Source organism: Convolutriloba macropyga, chromosome 2 (assembly GCF_964194025.1).
Source record: "Convolutriloba macropyga chromosome 2, txConMacr16.3, whole genome shotgun sequence".
In the NCBI taxonomy this organism is placed as follows: domain Eukaryota; kingdom Metazoa; phylum Xenacoelomorpha; order Acoela; family Convolutidae; genus Convolutriloba; species Convolutriloba macropyga.
Window position 1 is genome coordinate 52,667,694 of NC_134469.1, and position 24,845 is coordinate 52,692,538.

The following is a 24,845-nucleotide window of genomic DNA, read 5'->3' on the forward strand; positions in this document are numbered from 1 at the left end:
ATTTATATAGAAAGAGAGAGAGAGAGAGAGAAAGACACATACACACACACACACAGAGAGAGAGAGAAAGAAGAGAGAGAGAGAGAGAGAGAGAGAGAGAGAGAGAGAAGAGAGAGATAGAGAGAGAGAGAGAGAGAGAGAGAGAGCGAGAGAAAGAGCGAAATAAATTAGGTCTCGCTGTTATAGGATAGTTGTTCAGCAATCAGTTTACCAAACAGGTGCTGCAAAAACGTTTTTGATAGCTTTTTTGTGAATATCAGCCCAGTAGAACATATCTTATGAAAAGCCGCCGGCGAGAAAGAGCCCCTTATGACCTTAATACTATTGAAGAGCAAAAATATAAATTGTTATAAAATGGGGCAATATTATCTTATTGTTTTAGGAGACTGCATTAAGTCCTAATAAAAACTCAATTGATAGAGATTTAAGTATTTTATTTAAGAAATCACAACAATTGTTTTCGAGAGAAAAAGAATAGTTGAAAAGAAAATTGAAACAAAACGATACTACCCCCTGACGTTTGAACATAGTATTTTTCTTGTGGATTGGACGGTTGCATTCTATAATCTGCTTTCACGTTTTGCTCAAGAGACCTGTTTATGAACTGGTTTTTAACTGGATTTTAATGTAACTTGACCCTCTTTTGACAATTTGATGCCTCAAGACAATGATTTATTGTTTTTAGACAGGTAGGCACAAGGTTTTGATTCTAGTTGTTCGAATTTATCTATAGACAAATAGTGATGTTCAGATCACAACGACCAGTTTTGTGAAAATTTTGGCAGCCGAAAACATTGTTTGCTTCAGCTAATCAACATAGGAAAACTCCTACTATGACAGGTTAAGTTTCAGTTGTGAGCATCTTGATCCTCTATTCTTTAATTGTTTCAGTTGACGGCGTTAATCAGCTTTCAGGACCACCAAGAAAATCAAATATTCTCAATTTTTAGCAGAAAAACTTAACGACAAAGTTTTCAAAAATGGAAATTAGTTTTTCACCTTTGCTCATTTCAGGCTGAAGTTCAAATACAAATTCACCTCAACTATAGAATATACTTGACTGGGTGACGTGAGCATACTTGAATTTTTTTGTGTGTTTACTGACAAATATGAGTTCCTAATGCTGAAAGCAGGAACATAGCTCGCAACTTGCCGAAATAAAAGCAAAACAGACATACGTGATGTAGTATACAGATAGCCGGAGATACAGATTTGAATCGATGCAATTGCCAACCTTTTTAAAGACTGAAACATTTCCGAAATAAAAAAGGCATTTCAAAACATTTCAAATTTGATATTTTATTTTTGTCGCCATGCTTTAAAATAAACAATGATCAGGAGTCATATATTGACCTTCAAAGAGATCAGAGTGATGTCAAGTTATTTTAAAACCACAGCCGGTAAATTGCCGCAAAATCGTCACCGTTGACCCGCTTGATGCACATTGAAATTGAAATAGAAAAAAGACAAAATTAGGAGATGGAAGTTGACAAAATTTTTCTAAGTGTCAAAGTGTTCTTATTTGGTAAGTAATTTATGCATATTCGGTTGTATTCTAAAAATTACAGTATTTCAGCTTCTAAACTGAAGGCTATGAAACAAAAAACTAATGCCAGCTAGCAATCGCTTTAATGAACTTTGATAACCTAATGCATTATGACCTAATGACCGGACTGGGCATTATATGTTCATCTCGTTTCTTTTGATGTAGCTCTTTTGACATCGACCGTTTTCACGACATTACGTAATTGAATACGTGATAGAATTTAAAATCCATTCATTTGAAACAGTGAGTGAACCAAGTCAGAAGTCAAGCTTGAAAATCGTGACTTATATGAAACGAAAAACGTGATCATAAGGTAAAGCGAATAAAAAACTGAGCAGGACAACTTAGCTGACCTACAATTCAAAACATTTTCATTGACTAAACAAAAAAGTAGACCTAGAATAGCCTATGACTGGATTGCGAAAAGCACATAGAAAAAAATCCATAAAAAAATTAAAAAAAAAACATTAAAAATCAAAGCGAAAATGCCACATGTGAACAAGAAACAAGAAACACAAAAAAGAAAGTGAACTTTTGTTCATACTCCGTATTCTCACTCTACTTTAAACTTAGATTGAAAACATTTCACGCCCTAAAACCGCTCGCTTTTTTGCTTCACTTCCTATTTCGGCGTGACCAAAATCATCACTGCCATTTGACTTCGAGAATCATAAAAATGTGTGAACCGATCTTAAAAAAGACAGAGCCCCAATACAATTCAAATTCTTTGTAATAAAGGAGAGCGCCTAAATAGTATCCGTTGAGAGGCTGACGGCGTATATTAAAAGTTAGAATTCCTCTAGAGAGCGAGGCAAGTCAGTTATGATCAAAACTTTTTTTCACTGTTTGGCTTAAAGCTCGCCACCAAGTAGTTTAAGAAATGGCGTCTCGCACATAAAATTAGCAAGCGAGCAGTGAAATGAGGCATGAAAAGATCAACAAAATTGCTCTTTTTGGGTTTGAAAGAATGTTCCAAGTTTGCGGTGTGAAAAAATGTAAACGAAAAAGGGCTTCAGACGACCAAACAAAAACGAAAACGAAGATCACCGCAATAAAGCTACGCTCTGCTTACAGCTTTGCAGCTATAAAAACAGGTATTAAATACAAAGTCCTTGCCATGTACTCGACCACACTTTCTGTGTCGTCATCCGAGTGCACAGATCCCCCGTCACTAGCCCGATCTCGATCTGAATCATCCCCACCACCATCACCACCATGTGAATCGTCCTTCAACCTACCCATTGATTTGATTGACCTTGGAGTATAATCCGATGATAATCTCAGGTAGCCCGTATCGGTCAAATCTCTGGCTCCTTTGAATCGGGCAACGTGGTTATCCATCGGGTCCAGCTTTCTGATGAAACTGCGTTTGCGAAGGGATCTATGGATGATTTTGCCACTGCTTCCTTTCGAAGTGAGAAACACTTTTTTCTCTCTTATTGCCTCATTTAAATTGTCATGTAGTTGTTGCATTTTAGATCGCTGATCGCAAGCTCGCAAATCGGTTTTTGAACGAGAGTATTCAATTCCTAGAAACAAAAATCATAATTAAGAACAAAAATTGAAATGACCAAACTACATACGGATACCTGATTTTACGATTTGCTCAAGAAAAAAATAACACCCAGTAAAAATGTTTTGATGGTAGTTTTCTGTTTTGAACAATACGAAAACATAACCCACTACCGTCGAACGAATTGAACTCAAACAACTGGCGAGGGGTTGGAGTTAATTGTACTAGCTTAAACACAAGGAGACTAGACTCAGATGTCGAGCATAAAACTTGGGGGGGGGGGGGGGTGGGGGTGGGGGGAGCACGTAGGGTGCTCCAAGATCCAAGAAAACCTGCATCCTCCGGCTTTTTTCAGCTCAATTGCACTCAGAGCTTGCTTAATAAAGCTCTGAGAGAGAGACGCGCACCAATATAATGCCTTCGAGCTTTACCAGTTTGTCCCGTTTTTGACGACGGGAAGAAAAGTTATTTAGCTCCAGCGAGCAAAAGAATGTTCCAGAATGCTCGAAAACGTTTCAGCTAAAAACTCAAGCAAATATTGTTCGCAATTTTTGCTAAAGTTTTGACATATTTTGCTAAATTATGATAAAGATGTTAACAAGAGTGTTGTTTTTACCTTCAGAGAAATCGAACTTTTTTGTGATGTTTGATCTGACATGCTTGACTAAAACTTGGACTAAAATTTAAAATTCAGATTTTGTAATGAAAATTGGCACCAAATAAAAATTTCAGTGCATTTGTACAAATTCCCCAAAAGTTTAGATCTAAGAACTGCTGAAATATTCTGTGGAAACTTAAATAGGGCAGTATTGCTTCCTCGTCTTAAGGGAGTGTTCTGAAATAAAAATTTTCCGGCTTTTTGCTTTCTTAAATTGAAATTTACCAAATGCTTTTTTTAGTGAAATATTTCACTAAATTGGATAAAAAAATTTTCTGTCAAATCACTTAATAACATTCAATAAGATGAATTCTTGTTGAGTAAACAGTACATTTTCTGTTTTCAGAGAGAGATTTAGGTTTTTACGAGCGGCATTCCTTTTTCAGTGTGTTTTTAATCTTCATTTTTCTCTAGTACTTCTAAAAGTGCAATAATTGTTCTAATGGTGCGCCGATACTATTGTTGTAACTAATCAAAATTTAGCTATAAGTTTTAATTTAATATTCTACAATAGGTTTTCGAAGAAAGTAGCTCCAGTCAATATTTACTTCCAAAGATAGCACTCTCTTTAGGACTTTTTCAATGAGTAGTTTTATAATTTACTAATGGAAACTTTTTATAAATGCCCGTATTTTTGTGTCTTTGGTTGGGTTTATTACTGAGACGTTCGAACGGCTTTCCATTCACAAAACGGAAACCGATTGATTGTTTACAGATGTATATTATTAATTGTTCCTTTTGGTGTCTGATTGTTCAATATGACTAGTTACAGATTCCAAAGTCTTTTCAATTGGACCCAATTGAAAAATTTGAACTTTTCTTAGTTATAGCTTTCAGTTTGTACTATTTTTTACCTGTTTGGGGCGTCCTAAAAAGTTAGTGATTTTTTGAACTTCCCCATTTTTGTTGTTCGTTTTGTTATTCTTTCACAGAGTTTTATTAGCGACATGTCTTACTGATTTTCAGAAGATACTCAGAAAAAAGTGTACTTAAAGGTCACTGTTGTTAGCATCTGCGTTTAAGCCTTCATTACAATGTAGTCTAGTAAAAAAATTTAGTAAATTTTTAGAAGTGGTTCACATTGGTTTGTTCTTTTTTACAAGGCGAGGTAAACAAACTATGCTATTGTTGACAGTTGTTTCTTTTAGTTTTCTATGGCTCTGTCATTCTGTTTTCTCAATTTAAAAAATGATAGTTCTTGAACTCTTTGTGTTGTTAAAGTTTTTACGAATCGAAGAGGAGTTTTGGAGAAGTCTTTTTTAATCAATTTTATTGGAGTGAATTTTGAAGCAGGAAATGAAACACGTGAAAAATTTGAGGTGAGTTTGTTGCTGATCAAAATGAAGAGTGGACCGAAAAGAGAATGGTTTTTAGTTCATATTGCTGTTCTAAAGAGAGCGAATTTGATGTGCGAAAAAAATTCTGCAAGCGAGCGATATTTTTTGTCTACGTGTGGCATTTTAAAGCAGTTTTTTCTATTTTTTTGGTTAAGAGGTTCTGTTATGATTTTTTTTTTAATTTTAGGCTGGTTTTGGTAGTGGCTTGAAGGTTTCTGGAACTTCATATGAGTTTTATGCTCATTCGGTGGTTTTTCATATATTTTGCTGATCATGGGGCTAAAATTCGCAATTTTGTGACGATCATTTTGTTTTACTGCCTCAAAAGGGTATTGAAAATACCCCTATGACTTGAGCAATTCTTAGATAACATGTGGTTACAGTTTTGTGGATATGAAGCATTTTTTGTTGAGAAATATGACAAAAAATGGCGAAAATTCCAACTCTTTTTCTAAATTTTTTTTGTAGTTTTTTAGACAAGTCTCCTAGCCTATTATGATTTGCCTATTGCTTTGCGAGCATCCGGATACCTGGCTGAAAAACTTTTTCGATGGATTTGTGTGCCTTTGTAATATTAAAAAATTTATTAACTTTTCCAGTTTTTTTTAGTCCAAGTTCTTTGTAAGAGCTTATTTTTTCATGATTTGGCTTCAAGTACTTTTTAGAAAACTCTCAAACGTGGTTTTAATAGGTCCTAGTTGTTTTGATGAAGTAATTTCGGCAGTGATAGTTATTTCGGGATCTCAATTTATGAAAAAAATTCATCAGATTTTTTATCAAATTTAAACAGATTTGATTTTATTGTTTTTGATTTTTTTGTGTAATGGTTTTGTTTCAAAATAATCATGAATTAGTGGAGGCACGCTTTGTCTGATAAATAGTTGGATGGCGAGTCAACTTCGAGTCCACTTCGAGTCGTTTCCGGAATTCTTCCGGCTATGTGTTTAATCTTGCGTTACGTTTTTTCGTTAACGACAGGTCTCATTAGCACTTTGTCATCATTAGACAGGTCACATGTAGCGCTTTGAAATAACAAATTAAATCAACACAATGATTTCCTCTTCAAAACCTTGACAAAAATCTTTTTCACAAAGACTGAAGGGTTTTTAACTTGCAAAATTTTTTGCATACAACTTTTGTTGTCTTGGCATTCATTCTCACTCGGGACGCATGCAAAACTCTCTCGAGAAACATAAAAGAATTTGTTCCTTCTTCATAATGAACAATTTGACACTATTTATTTTCAAAAAGTATAAATGAATTTTTCGTCTGTGTTTGTTTCTTCATTATGCTTTCTTGTTACGTCAGTAGGAACTTGTCATATGTGTCATCAACTTTTCGTTACGCTCTAAACAAACTATTTGGTGTCAGAAAGGCAGTAGTTTGAACTCTTATGAAACATTTATTGACATCACTTTTCTTCTCAAAGAAGGGGAAAGACCTTATATAGATATATTTTTCATTTTTGGTTGTTTTAGTGTATGATCTGTTGAGTATCAAATACGATCTTTGTATAAAGGATAATTATGGGAAAGAGTGAAAAGGGTGATAGCCGCCCAAGCAGAAAGTACCTGTTCCTCTCAATCTTTTCCCTCCATTGTATTTAAGACCTCAATAACAAATTATGTGCTACTGTTATATAGCACTTATGTGTTATTACTGTTTAAGAAAGTCGCCTGGGGGCATGACTAAATTTGTGAGCCCATTAAGGCGAGAGAAAACAAAACAAGTTGTAATATGTTGACCTTTAAATGATTTGGCGGAAAATAACGAAGATGCGCAAAATGTTCAGAAGGTTTTGTACATCATTTTAATTCTTATCTATGGCCTTCCAATTTACCCCAGAAATGTCATCAATTGTTTAGAAAAGAGAAAAAACAAGAACACATTCACATTTTCAAAATTGAAACTAGCACATCACCAACAAGATAATTCCTCAACTTTATTTCACTTCTAAACGGTCGTTGTTTCATTCTAGTACTCTACAACATTATTCGAAGAAGGTATCGATCTTTTCTTCTCTCTAACAAATCATCAGCTCACCGTAAGATGGCATGTCGTGCGTAGCTGATGGAGATAAAGATTGCACCTGTAGACTCTTGCTGACGTTCTTTCCACTTTTACTCACGTTGTGATTGTTCACTCTCAATTGGTCATGTCCAGTTCTCACATTCACAGCCACATCGCCACTAATTTTATCATTTAATTCCTGCTTCCCTGGACGGGGCGATGTTGAGTTTGCTGTTGCAGAAAAAATTACGAATTATTTGATAAAAACATGTATTTCAACATACGCAAATTAGAAAAAAATATCAAGAGAGACGTGTGCCGTATCAAGAACGGTGTCCCGCCTACTTTTCATATTATGGTAACGCAACAGTCACTAATATTTGTAAACACTTTTGCAATATCTTTTTACCAAATTTTCGAAATAATTCTGGAGGGATATGTGGAACCAAAGCAAATGGCCAGTTTCCGTTGTTTATATGTAACAAGTTGAGAACGGAAGAGACAATAAAATTGGGATCTTCTCTGTTTTGCAGTCCTAGACAACCTTCTCTTTGCACCCCATAAATAAGAATTTTGCGGACCTCAAGATGCTTTATTTTAAAGGTAATTTGCAGGCATTAATTGAAGACGGGACGGGTTCTTGCTTTCGATTGTCAACAAGATTAGTATAGCAGAGCCTTCCTATAAAATGTAAGCGCAAAAACTTTTCATTGTATGCTCACATCATAAGCAAAGATTAATTACCATATGCGATTTAAAGTGCCATGAATTTTAGCCGAAAAAATATCTGAATGGAATTTTAGCCTAAAGGGAGACAATAAACAATTAGATTTGAGAACACCCAAAAAATATTCCAAGAATTTTCGATCGTGATATTTTGTTCGGTTGTCATAGTTTTTTGTTCCGACCCCTCTTGCGGGGGGGGGGGGGGAACTATATACTCAAATGGGTTTTTTTGTTCAGAAAATTTTGGCCGATCGATATATTCATCGTACAGAGTTGAGACTGGTATTATTAGAAAGCTTGTGCAGCGTAGAATAAGATATTAATAAAATTATTTTGATTTTCGTTTTTTACAGGAAGTTATCGAGGTCTATACTTTTGAGAAAATAGAGTGAAATCCGTTGATTTCATTCACTTTTTCGGAGTTTTTGACTAAAATTATGCCAATTTTGCTAAAATTTGATGAAATTTTCAAGATCAAGTTGTTGATTTTATTTTTAGAGACAAAAAATATTGCCGACTATTTTTATTTAATTTTTTTTGTCAAAAATTCTGGCTAAATATTTCACAAAATTCAGACTTTTTCATCAAAAACAGCACGAAATAAGTTTCTATAGTTTACTTTGATTACATTTTCAGGAAATGCACTCCCAAACACCTCTATTACAATCTTTGTAGACTCAAAAGAGGGCTATTTTTACTTCAACTTCCGTTGCGAGTAGTCTGTAATTAAAACTTTTTTTGCTAACTTCACTCGTTGATTATCAAAAACGCAGCATTTCTTTTTGATTTTGTAACTAATAAAGTATCTATATCTATGACATTCGGAAAAAAGTGTTCTTGATGGACAAACAACATTAGCAGGGCTAGTTTTGGACCAATCTTGGACTGTTACAATCCATAAATAATTGGTAATGTAATCAGTCGGTCTTTATTATTAACAAAATTCGATCTTTTTTATATTAATTAAACAACAGAACCTTTCATAACAAAACTCACTAGTGATAGGTCCAATTGGTTTTCTTATTAGCTGCAATTTTTTTAGAGCTTATTGCTTAAAACTTAGGGTCGTTTTGGCTTTTTGAAAATATTTGATTTTAAAAAAATTGGATAATTGAAATTTGCCTCCATTTTTCTTTTAATTTGGTCAACTTGTAGCTTAGTGTCAGCAATAAAAGAATGCTTCCTCTTTCTATTGAATTCAAATTCAATCTTTATTGCGGTTTTACGCCTTAAGTTAAGATTTTCTGGCTTTGACACTACAAGATTACACATTTTTTTTTAATTTTTAGGTATTTGCCCATTTTTCATGTTTTCTAGATTGGTTACATTATCACGCAAATGACAGCTTATATATCAAATTATTGGCGTTCAAAATAAGGCAAAATTGATATTTTTTAAATCCTCAGAGATATAGATAATGGTTTTGACACTAATTTTGTCTTTAACTGTCGTTTTTTTGTCTTGATTGACTTAATGACACCATTTCATTAACTTTTCATGGAAAAATAGATGAGCTGATGTTCTGATATTAGTAGATAGTTGATGTCTTTCATGACTTTGAATAAGATTGTTTTCCAAAATTAAAAAAAAACTCTTTTTAATTTCGCAATTTTGTTTCTTTTATTGTCTGTTTGTTACATAGTCTTGTTAATTTCAGGCCAAATATGACAAAATTGTTGTCAAAGGGAAACTTCAATGGTTTGGAGTCACAAAACATAAAATTTCTAATGAATTCGTTTCGACTTTAATGGGTTTCGACACGGGTTTTTTGCAAAAAAAAGTAATTTAATTTTTTATTTTTGTCATCTTTTACGCTGTTTTTGTTGATGTTAGATATAGTCTGGACAATTGTAGATCTCAAGTGCTTCTTTTGGAAGAATAAAAAAATTTATTCAATTATTTTATTTTGTAATTCTTTTCTTTCATGTCTTTGGAAAAAGTTTTTTTTGGAAAAAAAAGTTTTACTTAAATTTGCCTTTTTTTATTTTGTCTATTTGTTACCTGGTTTCTCTTATAAAATGTCACATAATAAATTATGGGTGTTCGGAGAATGAGAATGTACAAGCGAACATGTTTTGAGGGCCGAAGTATGGCTTTACGGCTTCGAAAGCGTTTTCTGGCGAACATTAACTGATTTTTTGTTTGTTGTTTCTGTGTTGTTTTTTTTTGTAACCGCATAAAAATTGAATGCCCACAGTTTTTAATTCCCATCGTTAGAAACAATTATAATTTTAAACCTAAGGGATATTTTAGTTCATTTCTAATTGTTTTCATTACTTTGAAACAAATTGTTTTATAAAAAAATAAGCGAAGTTTTTAAATTTATTGTTTTTGTTCTTTATTGTCTAATTGTTATCAAGCCTTATTATGGACTGCTCCCAAATCTTTCTTGGTGAGTTACAAGTTATTTTGTTTAGTTTCGGATTTATTTGAGGCAATTTTGACATTGTTATTAAGTGTTGTCTTTTAAAATGGACACAATTGTTTTGATTTATTTAATGTTTGTTGTTGTTGTTTGATTTTGCTGTTCGTCTTGACTCGCTTTCTTACTATTGGCAAATCTCATGAATCTAATGCATCATTTTTTTTATTCCACTTAGTTATTTGCTTTGGAGGCTATCATTTCGTTCATACTCCAATTTTTTTTTGAAAAATACCTAAATTTTTGGGTTTTTCTAACTGTTCCTCATTTGGTAGTCAATTATGCCAAAATTGTGAATGATTTGGGTCGGAACCTTATTGGCGATCGCACATTACCGAGCCTCCTTGTTTATGTCAAGTCCTATTGGCCGCTGAGGCATGGCCGTAACCCGCAAGGCATGACCAAATGCGTTGATCTTACGTACAGCGAGTTTGCGTACCCATTTATGTTTGCGTCCCATTTATGTTTGCTTACAGCAGCTATCTCAGCATTTAATTCGGCTGACTCTCCTGCTTAAGACTTTTTCGACTAATTTTTACGTCGGCCAATATTCTCGACACCATGATTTTATGTCAAAACTTCACTTCCCCATTTTAGCCACTTGACCTGTGTCGAAAAAAAGAGAGCGTATGAAATGCAAACAATATGCTATGGCGCTAGTGAAATTCGAAGATGCATAAAAATGGCGCTAATGAAATGGGCAGACGTACCAAAACATAGAGCTTTTTGAGGGCTCATCAAATTTGAGAAAATGTTAATACTATTTAATGATTGGCTGATTGCACGACGAATGGTGCACGGTTTGAAGTAAGGTATGAATGTTGATATAAATTTGCTCAGAAATCGCGTTAAGTCAGAGATTAAAAAAAATTGTTTTTGGGGGACACTGGTCTCACGTTTAGTTAAGATAGATTCATATCAAGTCCAACTTGCCGGTGAGGCATGGTTATGACCCGCGAAGCATGGCCAGACGCGGTAAAATTTAAAATCTAGAATCAGGCTTTGCCAATTTAGGTTAGATGAACGCATAAAGATTGTCAATTTGTCAACAAATCAGATTCGTTCAATTAAATATATATTGGTACGTCTATTTCTTGAGACATCACCATGCAAAACTTGAAAATGAGTAAATCTGGGGTGCATGTTAATGCTGACTGAATCGAAAGTAAAGATTCTAAAGTTGCGTTTAGTTGCACGAGCACTGGAAACTAGAAGCAAAATAAGTGAGTAATATGAACCAGACTTTGTCACTTTTGTTATTAATTTTTCTCAAGCTTCCAGGAAAATAATGAGATGCAGATAATATCAATCATCTAAAGTAAGGTAGTGTTCTGAGCTCAAGTAAAATTGCATGGATAAATCCCGCTCCAGATTTCAGAAAATATTGCCGTGAAACAAAAACAATTGTGAGAATATTTTAAATTAAAAGACTGCTAATTGACAAAACTAGGGAAAACAACAAAATTCCTCTTATCAAAACCGGGGAAATCTCAACAAATAGACGTACCGACACAAAGAACTTTCAACGAATATGATTTGTTGTGAAATTTAAATCACTCTAACTTTATGAGTTCAATGAACCTAAATGTGACGCATCCGAATTCAATCTTATAAATTTTTCCGCATATTATCATGCCTTGCAGGCCGTGGCTATGCTTCAGACTTCGAGACTTGATATGAATCTAACATAACTAAACGTGATATCAGTTTCCATAACGATTACATTGTTTTCTTTTTCGGCTTAACACGATTTCCAAAGGAGATTTATGTTTATCTAGTTTAATACTCAACTCTGATAAGCCAGCAACAAACTTTCTTTTTTTTGATACATCTGCCATTCTCACTAGCGCAATCACACCCAAGCTTTAATTAGCACTTGGATAATTGCATCTTAATTGTATAGCTAACCCATAATATGTTTTCACAGTGGACACGTTTAGCCAACAAGAAATATAATCTTCTCTATACGATGTAAAAAAAATTATACTACATAAAACTGTTTCCATTAGTGAATTTTCTTTCAGGAAGCGGAGAGTTTACATTGAGCTCATGGACCTCTACTTTTTAATTGGATTTGAAAACCATTGTAAATTTGCAGATATAAATTCAACGTAAAAAGTGACGGTTTATTATGTGGTTTTTGATCACAGGTGCAGTTTTAACATTTTTCTAATGAAAATTTTAATAGAAATTTGTATTTGAAAAACTACAAAAGATGCGCAAAAAGGCTGGTATGTACAGAATAGGCGTGAAATACCACTCATTTTCTTACAGTTTTTTAAGCTGATTTTATCTGCATTTCTTTTTGTTTTTGTTTGCGGAAAGGTTTTCTTTAACGTCTCATAGTTTTTTTTCCTTCATTTTATTTCTTAGGTGAAATAACTACTGAAATCAAACATTTTTTGTCTTTGCTTGATTGGTCAAGTTCGATTTTGTGGAGTTGTCTGAAGTTTGTTATGTTTATCGGCTATAGTTCTGTACTTTTTCGAGCCTTAACTATGCAAAACTTAAAGTTGACAAAATTTCAATCTGCTCATTTTTGTATGTGAGTGTCTTAAAACTGTGGATTAAGATATTTTCGTTTCAGGAAAAAGGAAAAGTAGCACAATTTAAATTTCAATTGTTCAATATAGTTTTTTTTTACCAAAATCTCCACAAAAATTTTCATTTCTCCGGAATTTTCGATTCCGGAATTTAAAAACATACCCAGCAGATTGCCGGAAAATAGCCGCCGTTGATTCCCATAACTCTATTGGGTTTGAAAGAAAGGAAAATGTCAACAAAAATTGTTTTTTGTATAAAAACTTTTTTAAGTGCGATTTATTTTGATGTCATTGAACATACTCCTGTCTCTCAGATAGAGGCTACAGGGTCTAGTATTAATACCAATAAGCATTATAGATAGTAACGAAAACGTATGAGAGCAAAGTTCAAGTACCGGGCATCTAATAATGGGCTTTATGGGTTTATCCCGTTTCTATTTCTGACTTTGATTCTTTTATACTGACTCTCGTCATTTTGAATTGCTTTGCTGAGCAGCTGCTGTTTAAAAGGACCTTGAGCAGAATGACAAAAGAGTGAAACTGGCCTAAAGAAGTCAAAAAGATTTCACGCAAAATGTCGAAAAAGCGGAAAAATGGGTAAAGCGAAAAAAAGTTCGGCGAAGTAAAAAAAATAGGAGCGCTATAATAGCCGGCTGAGAAGATGAGGGTGGCTATTAATAACTTTAAATAAACTGGTAATGTCATTTGTAGCTATTTAGTACGATGTCCCCAATTTTAGGGCTGAACGAAAGGAATAGCTGGGATATGAATAAAACGAAAAAAAAGACAGCTGAATAACCGTCTTAACTACATTTATGATAGGAAAGGTATGAAAAGAGAACAGATCAACTGAAGGACACCCCTTTCAAAGAATAATACCAGAAAAAACAATTGTTAAATCAAATTTTCCCGGCGAAAAAAGCAAGCTTACCATGCTTTATCGGAAGTATAGCTAACTAAACTTCCGATCAATCACGTGAAACTCTTTCTCAACATTTCCTGGAATATAGTGAATGTAAAGTGAGAGCTAAATTTAGCCAATACAATTCTGCATATTTTAACTTAGTATAATTGTAATAAGTGAAGCAAAAGAAATGCTTCACAATAAAACTATGGGAGAGTACCATCGAGGGTAAACTTTTGATCCGCATCCCATACTGACAGTTCTCTCGAGCCAGTCTTCCAAAAATAACTAAGCAAACTCTTCGAGCATACGGTATCTGAAACATTCAACATCGTTTTGTCTGACACTATTGCTTTGGAGGGTCTCAGATTGTTGTAAGTCTTTGTTGTAGACATGATATTTGCTACCAGGAAGTCAATGGAATTTTCCGTTGTTTTCATAATGCTTGTTTCCGATGGGTGTGGAAGAGTATGGATAAATTCGAGATATCTTTTTTGAAAAACTGGTCATTCAGAGGCCAGGTTCATCTTAAACGTTTTTAGTGTCTGGTTTGGAGCTGTAGCTATATAAGCGGAGAGTTCCTTCTAAGAAGTTGGTTTGTTTTTGTCGGAAAAACATGACAACTCTCGAGTTTGGGATTCTTTGTTATGCCGTGCTTACACCGGGACTTGATGAGATCCACCTTGTTGGCTTGCAATTCTTCACCATCCCTGTAATCTGTAGGTTGATCCAGGCGTCCTTTCACAGTAGTTGCGTCCGTTTTTCCGCCATGAGATTTCAACAGTTTTGCTTAAATGAGTCCTATTTGAGCACCCGACATCTCGTTAATTTACTAAAGGGGTATGTTTGGTGCCTTCTAAATTATGTGTGAAATGGGGATAAGTTTATTGAGCGTTGTTCAAAGATAGTAAATAATGGTTTTTAAAGTTTTCTTGATGTCCATATTACTGTTATCTGAATAATTTTGTGTAAGATAACACGCAAGACGACTTCTGTTTGTCCGCAATATTTATACCTTCAACAAAACCGAGATTACAATGGCCGTAGACTTGAGCTTCTACGACGTTATTGTGATGATTTTCACAGAATAGTTTTAAATGATGACTAATTAAACACACTGCTTGATAAAGGTGTAGGTATCCTGATACACAATTTGTTCCAACGTACTTTTCTAGAATACTACTAACTATGTTAGTTGAGAAAGATTTTTTTTTGGCTTGACATTTATTAATTTTATCTATCGATCTTAGTGCGTAAAAGTTTTGACCATAATTCCCGAAAAGTTGAACAATAAAGTCCGTCGTAACTTCTTCAATGGGTTTCTAACTTTTAGTTAGCGGGCTAATTTTTATAGTTGCAATCGAGGTTTATTGTTTTCATAATGGTACCAAAAAAGTAAACGATTATTTCAGATGTTTTTCGCTAACAGGTAGCAATTAATGTAGAGCCACCAAGCGTTTGTAGCTATATCCATCATCTGAACAATTTGCTGATTCTCTGGAATGAAAAGTTTTCAACATACTGTGTCCTTAAGTACGTTGAATTTTGTACCTCGTTGAAGATCCTTATGTCACAAGGCGGTTTTTACAGTGAAAAAAAATGAGTTAATACAAAAATTTGTTATATTTTTCCTTTTGAGCAATCACACAATTATAGGATTCGTCCTGCAAATTTATGCTTGCAATTAGATGCCTGTTGAACTTTTTCAAGTTTATCCAAATAGTTAGTTTCCGTCAAGTATTTGATGGTAAAGTGTTTATCTGAATGAGTGCGATTGAGAAAAATTTTGGATCAGAAGTGACGATAAGATTTATCTAAGACAGGTCCAAAAAAAGCTTGTGGTCCAGAGAAACCATATGGGTTTCCATAGACAATGTGCTAGCTGAGCTATTGTCACTAAAAAATTGAATAGCTGATTAGCAAAGAAGTTTAACTCTATTGTTGAATTCGGACAGTGGAATGAATTTTGTGAGGTTTTCTAGGGGAGTTTTAGCAACATCTCTCAAATTTTTCACATGAAAAACATAGGTGTGTCGATAGAGTTTTTTCAGTTGTTTACCTTATTTGTGATTGGCATTAACTAATAGACAAATAGAACAATTTTCTCCTATACCAACTTCAGCTAAGTTGTTGTTGCGCTTAGTTATTTCAGGAAGAATTGGTCTAAACTTTATATAGGGGGCATTGATTCAATTCGTATTCTATTGGGAGCAGATACTGCAAAGACGCGTGGTTCTTCGTTAATTTTTTAGTGTTTGGTTTGGAGCCGTAGCTATCGACGCGGAGAGTTCCTTCTAAGAAGTTGGTTTGTTTTTGTCAGAAAACGCAACAACTCTTGACGTGTGGAACTCTGTTACGCTGTGCTGACGCCGGGTCACGATGAGTTCCCCCTAGGTTGACTTGCAATTCCACATAAGTCTTGTAATTTGCAGATTGGTCAAGGCCGTTGACTTCTAAGGTGAAAATCTACGACAATAATGTGATGGTTTTCACTGAACAATTTCAACTGATGACTAATTAAACTGTTTGATTAAACACTGCTTGAGAAAGGTGTACGCAAACTGATAAACAATTTGTTCCAACGTATTTTTCTAGAAAATTACTAACTATTTTAATTGAGATAAAAATTTTTTGGCTTGACATTTACTAATTCCGTTTATCCATCTTAGAGTATAAACGTTTTGACTAAAATTCCAAAAAAAAATCAGCCAAAAAGTCCATCGTAATTTCTTCATTGGGTTTTCAACCTTTAATTAGCGGGTTGACTTTTATAAGTGCACTCGAGGTTTTTTGTTTTTCAACCGTTACCAACACCAAAATAAAATATTTTTTCAGATGTTTTTGCTAACAACTCGCAATTAATGTAGGTTCACCATGCGTTTGTAGCTATATCCTTCTTTTTACTACTTTTTGATTCCCTTGAATAAAAAGCTCCAACCACTGCGTCCTTAAGTTCGTTAAACATTGTAACTCGTTGACATTATCTTCATCTCACATTGCGATTTTTAAAGTAAAACATATTAGTTGAGACGGAAATTTGTTACGTTTTCCGTTTGATAAATTACACAATTACGGACCTCGTCGTGCAAATTCAGAAATGCAAATTGAATGTGAAAATTTTTCGAGTTTTCTCAATAGTAAGTTTCCGTCAAGTATTTGACGGTAGAGCTTTTTTCTGAATGAGTGCGATTGAGAAAAGCTTTAGTTCGGACGCTTCGGATCGGGCTTTGATTCAATTCGTGTTCTTTTGTGAGCAGACATTGCAAAAAGTCATTGTTCTGCTGTATTTTTTAGTGTATGATTTGGAGCTGTAGCTATCCATGCGGAGATCTCCTTCTAATAAGTCGGTTTGTATTCGTCGGAAAACGCAACAACTCTTGACGTGGGTATATCTGTTAAGCCGTGCTGAAGCCAGGTCACGATGAGATCCACCCTGTTGACTTGCATTTTTGCATAAGTCTTGTAATCGGTAGGTTGATCAAGGCCGTTGACTTGAACTTCTACGACAATAATGTGGTGGATTTTACAGAATAGTTCTATTTGATCACTAATTAAACTGCTTGATTTAACACAGTTTGAGAAGGTAAAAGTTGCTTGATACACAGCGTGTTCCAATGTACTTCTCAAGAAAGTTATTTACTGTATTGTTTGAAAAAGTTGTTTTTGGATTGCTCTTTACTAACTCCACATATCGATCCTAGAGAGTCACAAGTTTTACCAAAAATCTCAAAGAGTGCAGCGATAAAGTTTATCTGATCTTCTTCATTAGGTTCGTAACCTTTACTTAAAGGGTTTATTTTTATAGCTGCAATCGGGAGTTACTGTTTTCATATTATTACAAATAAAAGTAAACAATAACTTCAGATGTTTTCGCTAATAGATCGCAATTAATGTAGAGCCACCATGCATTTGTAGCTATATCCATCATTTGACCAACTTTCCGATTCTACTGAATAAAAAATTCCAATCATTGCGTCCTCATGTACGTTGAACTTTACAACTAGCTCAAGATAACCTGATCTCACAAGGTGGTTTTTCCGGTAAAAAATATGATTTGAGACGAAAATTTGTTACGTTTTCCTTTTGAGCAGTCACACAATTTCGGACCTCGTCGTGCAAATTCAGAATTGCAATTAGAAGCCTGTGAAACAATTTTCTAGTTTTCTAATTAGTAAGTATCCGTCAAATTTTTGATGGTAGAGTTATTATCTGAATGAGTGGTATTTAAAACACTTTTGGATCGGACGCTTTGGATCGGGCTTTGATTTAATTCGTGCTATTTTGTGAGCAGATACTGCAAAAAGGCATGGTTCTTCTGTATTTTTTATTGAATGATATGGATCTGTAGCTATCTACACGGAGTACTCCTTCTAAGAAGTCGGTTTGTATTCGTCGGAAAACGCAACAAATCTTGACGTTGGTATATCTGTTATGCCGTGTTGACGCCAGGTCACAATGAGATCCACCCTGTTGACTTGCATTTTCGCAAAAGTCTTGTAATCTGTAGGTTGATCAAGGCCGTTGACTTGAACTTCTGCGACAATGATGTGAATGTTTTTACAGAATAGTTCTAATTGATCACTAATTAGATTGCTTCATTTAACACAATTTGAGAAGGTGCATGTTACCTGATACACAGCGTGTTCCAATGTACTTCTCAAGAAAGCTATTTACGGTATTAGTTGAAAGTTGTTTTTGGATTGCTCTTTACTAAATCCATATATCAATCCTGGAGAGTCACAAGTTTGAACAAAAATCTCAAAAAGTGCAGCGATAAAGTCTATCTGATCTTCTTCATTAGTTTCGTAACCTTTAATCAAAAGTTTTATTTTTATAGCTGTAATCGGGAGTTATTGTTTTCATATTATTACAAATAAAAGTAAACAATAACTTCAGAAGTTTTCGCTAACAGATCGCAATTATTGTAGAGCCAACAAGCACTTGTAGCTATATCCATCATTTGACCAACTTTCCAATTCTGCTGAATGAAAAATTCCAACCATTGTGTCCTTATGTACGTTGAACTTTGCAAGTCGCTCAAGATAACCTGATCTCACATGGCGCTTTTTCCGGTAAATTATATGATTTGAGACGAAAATTTGTTACGTTTTCCTTTTGAGCAGTCACACAATTACGGAACTCGTCGTGCAAACTCAGAATTGCAATTAGAAGCCTGTGAAAAATTTTTCTAGTTTTCTAAATAGTAAGTTTCCGTCAAGTATTTGATGATAGAGTTTTTATCTGAATAAGTGCAATTGAGAAAAGCTTTAGATCGGACGCTTTGGATTGGGCTTTGATTTAATTCGTGTTCTTTTATGAGCAGATATTGCAAAAAGGCATGGTTCTTCTGTATTTTTTAGTGTATGATATGGAGCTGTAGCTATCCACGCGGAGTACTCCTTCTAAGAAGTCGGTTTGTTTTAGTCGGAAAACGCAACAACTCTTGACGTGAGTATATCTGTCAAGCCGTGCTGAAACCAGGTCACGATGAGATCCACCCTGTTGACTTGCATTTTCGCATAAGTCTTGTAATCGGTAGGTTGATCAAGGCCGTTGACTTGAATTCTATGACAATAATGTGATGGTTTTTACAGAATAGTTCTAATTGATCACTAATTAAACTGCTTGATTTAACACAGTTTGAGAAGGTAAATGTTGCCTGATACACAGCGTGTTCCAATGTATTTCTCAAGAAAGTTATTTACTGTATTATTTGAAAAAGTTGTTTTTGGATTGCTCTTTAATAACTCCGCATATCGATCCTAGAGAGTCACAAGTTTGACCAAAAATCTCAAAGAGTGCAGCGATAAAGTTTATCTGATCTTCTTCATTAGGTTCGTAGCCTTTACTTAAAGGGTTTATTTTTATAGCTGCAATCGGGAGTTATTGTTTTCATATTAATACAAGTAAAAGTAAACAAAAACTTCAGATGTTTTCGCTAACAGATCGCAATTAATGTAGAGCCACCATGCATTTGTAGCTATATCCATCATTCGACCAACTTTCCGATTCTACTGAATGAAAATTTCCAACCATTGTGTCCTTATGTACGTTGAACTTTGCAACTGGCTGAAAATAACCTTATCTCACATGGCGGTTTTCCGGTAAACTTATATGATTTGAGACGAAAATTCTTTACGTTTTTCTATTGAGCAGTCACACAATTATGGACCTCGTTGTGACAATTCAGAATTGCAATTAGATGCCTTTGAAAAAATTTTCTAGTTTTAAAAATAGTAAGTTTCCGTCAAGTATTTGATGGTAGAGTTTTTATCTGATTGAGTGCGATTAAAAAAAGCTTTGGATCGGACGCTTTGTATCGGGCTTTGATTCAATTCGTGTTCTTTTGTGAGCAGATATTGCAAAAAGGCATGGTTCTTCTGTTTTTTTTAGTATATGATTTGGAGCTGTAGCTATCCACGCGGAGAGCTCATTCTAAGAAGTCGGTTTGCATTCGTCGGAAAACGCAACAACTCTTGACGTTGGTATGTCTGTTATGCCGTGTTGACGCCAGGTCACAATGAGATCCACCCTGTTGACTTGCATTTTCGCAAAAGTCTTGTAATCTGTAGGTTGATCAATGCCGTTGACTTGAACTTCTGCGACAATGATGTGAAGGTTTTTACAGAATAGTTCTAATTGATCACTAATTAGATTGCTTCATTTAACACAATTTGAGAAGGTGCATGTTACCTGATACACAGCGTGTTCCAATGTACTTCTCAAGAAAGTTATTTACGGTATTAGTTGAAAGTTGTTTTTGGATTGCTCTTTACTAAATCCATATATCGATCCTGGAGAGTCACAAATTTGACCAAAAATCTCAAAAATTGCAGCAATAAAGTCTATGTGATCTTCTTTATTAGATTTGTAAACTTTAATCAAAGGTTTTATTTTTATAGCTATAATCGGGAGTTATTGTTTTCATATTATTACCAATAAAAGTAAACAATAACTTCAGATGTTTTCGCTAACAGATCGCAATTATTGTAGAGCCACCAAGCACTTGTAGCTATATCCATCATTTGACCAACTTTCCAATTCTGCCGAATGAAAAATTCCAACCATTGCGTCCTTATGTACGTTGAACTTTGCAACTGGCTCAAGATAACCTGATCTCACATGGCGGTTTTTCGGTAAATTATATGATTTGAGACGAAAATTTGTTACGTTTTCCTTTTGAGCAGTCACACAATTTCGGACCTCGTCGTGCAAATTCAGAATTGCAATTAGAAGCCTGTGAAACATTTTTCTAGTTTTCTAATTAGTAAGTATCCGTCAAATTTTTGATGGTAGAGTTATTATCTGAATGAGTGGTATTTAAAAAACTTTTGGATCGGACGCTTTGGATCGGGCTTTGATTTAATTCGTGCTATTTTGTGAGGAGATACTGCAAAAAGGCATGGTTCTTCTGTATCTTTTATCGTATGATTTGGAGCTGTAGCTATCCATGCGGAGTACTCCTTTTAAGAAGTCGGTTTCTATTCGTCGGAAAACGCAACAAATCTTGACGTTGGTATATCTTTTATGCCGTGTTGACGCCAGGTCACAATGAGATCCACCCTGTTGACTTGCATATCCGCATAAGTCTTGAAATCTGTTGGTTGATCAAGGCCGTTGACTTGAACTTCTACGACAATAATATGATGGTTTTTACAAAATAGTTTTAATTGATGACTAATTAAATTGCTTGATTTAACATTATTTGAGAAGGCGTATGTTACCTGATATACAGCGTGTTCCAATATAAATCTCAAGAAAGTATATTACTGCATTAAATGAGAAAGTTGTTTTTGGATTAATTTTTACTCAATCAACATATCGATCTTAGAGAGTCACAAGTTTGACCGAAAATCTCAAAAAGTGCAGCGATAAAACCTGATCTTCTTCATTAGGTTCGTAACTCTTAGTTAGCGGGTTTATTTCTGTAGCTGCAATTGGGAGTTATTGTTTTCAAGTTATTACAAATAAAAGTAAACAATAACTCTAGATGTTTTCGCTAATAGATCGCAATTAATGTAGAGCCACCAATCATTTGTAGCTATATCCATCATTCGACCAACTTTCCGATTCTACTGAATGAAAATTTCCAACCATTGCGTCCTTATGTACGTTGAACTTTGCAACTGGCTGAAAATAACCTTATCTCACATGGCGGTTTTCCGGTAAACTTATATGATTTGAGACAAAAAATTTTTACGTTTTTCTATTGAGCAGTCACACAATTATGGACCTCAAGTTTCCGTCAAGTATTTGATGGTAGAGTTTTTATCTGATTGAGTGCGATTAAGAAAAGCTTTGGATCGGACGCTTTGTATCGGGCTTTGATTCAATTCGTGTTCTTTTGTGAGCAGATATTGCAAAAAGGCATGGTTCTTCTGTATTTTTTAGTATATGATTTGGAGCTGTAGCTATCCACGCGGAGAGCTCATTCTAAGAAGTCGGTTTGCATTCGTCGGAAAACGCAACAACTCTTGATGTTGGTTTGTCTGTTATGCCGTGTTGACGCCAGGTCACGATGAGATCCACCCTGTTGACTTGCATTTCCGAATAGGTCTTGTAATCTGTAGGTTGATCGAGGCCGTTCACTTGAACTTCTACGACAATAATGTGATGGGTTTTACAGAATAGTTCTAATTGATAAATAATTAAATTGCTTGATTTTGACACAGTTTGAGAAGGTGTATGTTACCTGATACACAGCGTTTTCCAATTTACATCTCAAGAAAGTTATTTACGGTATTAGTTGAAAGTTGTTTTTGGATTGCTCTTTACTAAATCCACATATCGATCTTCGAGAGTCTCAAGTTTGACCAAAAATCTCAAAAAGTGCAGCGACAAAATCTGATCTTCTTCATTAGGTTCAAAAATTTTAGTTAGCGGGTTCATTTTTATAGCTGCAATCGGGAGTTATTGTTTTCATATTATTAAAAATAAAAGTAGACAATAACTTCAGATGTTTTCGCTAACAGATCGCAATTATTGTAGAACCACCAAGCATTTGTAGCTATATCCATCATTTGACCATCTTTCCGATTCTGCTGAATTAAAAAACCAACCATTGCGTCCTTATTTAAGTTGAACTTTGCAACTCGCTCAAGGTATCCTGATCTCACATGGCGCTTTTTCCGGTAAATTATATGATTTGAGACGACAATTTGTACGTTTTCTTTTTGAGCAATCACACAATTACGGACATCGTCCTGCAAATTCAAGTTTGCAATGAGATGCCTATGAAATCTTTTTCGAGTATTTCCAATTAGTAAGTTTCCATCAAGTATTTAATGGGAAAATTTTTACCTGATTGAGTGCAATTGAGAAAACTTTGAATCAGAAGTGACGTTAAGATTTTTGTATGAGAGGAAGGTGACTGAAAACTCGTCATGCAGAAAAACAATATGAGGTCCAATAAACAATGCGCTAAATGAGCTGTTTTTGGTGAAACTAATTGAGTAGCTGACTGGAAATGAAGTTTGGTTCTATTATTGAATTTGGACAGTAACAAAACAAAGCGTGAAAGTTTTTTTCAGAAAAATGATGCTGGCTGATTTGCTAATGTGTCTGGTTTAGTCTATTAAATTAGTCGTTATTTTGATTCTTATTAGTCGCTATTCTCTCCGTATTCGGTAAGATGACAAAAATTTTGCAGTTAGAATGTTCGGTTTTGACTCCGCAATGGTTGAATGGCCTAGAACTTAAAAGCGCAGTTCAAGTGACAAAAGTTTTGGATAAGAGGGTCACATATAATGCCAAGATCGATCGTTTTGCGACATCTGCTTAGCCAGTTGATTCTGAGTTGCATGTTTGCGGACATTCTTTCCCTTTCAACGGTCGGAGTGGGACCTAGAAAAGGATTTCCCTGGAAAAAGAGTTTGCAGAATCATTGGTTATTGTGAATAATGTTGTCCGTTCACATTTTGTTCAACAATAATTCTAACTTTGCGTTTTCTTGTCAATTTCTCTTTCAAGTCCTCTTTTGCACAAAAACGTTTATATAGAAATTAAGTTGAAAATGGTGTGAATCGTTTTAAAACAAATCATTCACCACTACTTGGGCTGGTAAATTGGAAAACAATTGGAAGACAGAAATTTGTATCGGAGTTCATTTTAAGCCAACTCAGCACTCTGTTAATTAACAATCCCACATTGAACTCACTCACCTGAGAAGGTCCTTTCATTTTGATCACGCGCGTCTTGTTTTGCGCTTCTTGATTTCCAGTTTTGTCCTTTTACTTGATTTTAATGCCATTGCTGCTTGTTTTGATTTCACCAACCATGCTTCCATCAATTTTTGCATATTTCTCGGGATTCGCATTTTCCTTAGGTGGAAAACGATCGCTTTTAGCAGAAGAAACTCGACGGCCCATAAATTATAAATTAGCAGTTTTTAATTTGAAAGCAGGTTTTTTATTGTTAGTTTGGGTGATTTTCTGAAAGTTATACCGTTGTTTTTTCTCTGTTGGAGCAATTAAACGCAGTACCGTTTTTGGTAATCCTATTTTTATGAGCTTCAAAATCAATTAAAAGTCTTGTTAATATTGTTTTTAAGAATTTTCAACGCGTGACCACAGCCAAGCACAATTTTTGTAGCTGCATGTTTGTTCTACCATAGAAGTTTATACTAAAAACAGTAAAAAAACAATGAATGCGGATGAAGACTGAATATTCTAATAATATTACTCTAAACTATTATTGACAAATATGTTAACAAGGAGGCTCGCTAATTAGCGTTCGCATATGATGTTCCGAACCGAGCTCCTCTACATTTTTGCCTTATTTCTCAACCAAATGAAGAGATTACAAAAATAGATGTTTTAGTTTCAAAAACTCGCTACAAAACCTAACTACTAATTGACTTACATAATGCCAGACCTCATTACAGCGCCATGACATCTGTAATTTAAAAAACTAAGAACAAAACAAACAGCAAAATATGAAACAAACCAAAAATTTCACGGCAAAAACTAAATACCTGAATTTAAAAGCACCTAGTAACAACGTGAAAAATTAATCGGATAAAACCTCAACTACACAATTTTATTTTTCTCGACTATACAGCAGATGGAGAATTTTTTTAATGAGACCAGGTAACAAATCCGCTAAAGAAAAAATGATGAGGCGCACTCAAAAAATCAATCAACTTTTTGTAAACCAAAAAATTTCTAAGGTCTTAAAAAACATTGGCT

General features: G+C 34.6%; 1 protein-coding gene across 3 annotated transcripts in view; it reads right to left on the reverse strand.

Annotated features, from left to right (window-relative positions):
• The window catches only part of LOC142358761 (uncharacterized), a 49,359-nt gene that overhangs the window by 19,490 nt on the left and 5,024 nt on the right, over positions 1-24,845 (reverse strand). For all 3 annotated transcript variants that reach the window (XM_075410334.1, XM_075410335.1, XM_075410336.1), the window contains 2 exons: positions 7,098-7,295; positions 2,663-3,075 (listed from right to left, as the gene is read on the reverse strand). In XM_075410334.1, the coding sequence (XP_075266449.1) occupies positions 2,663-3,075; positions 7,098-7,295 (611 nt within the window). The remainder of the gene's footprint in view (positions 1-2,662; positions 3,076-7,097; positions 7,296-24,845) is intronic.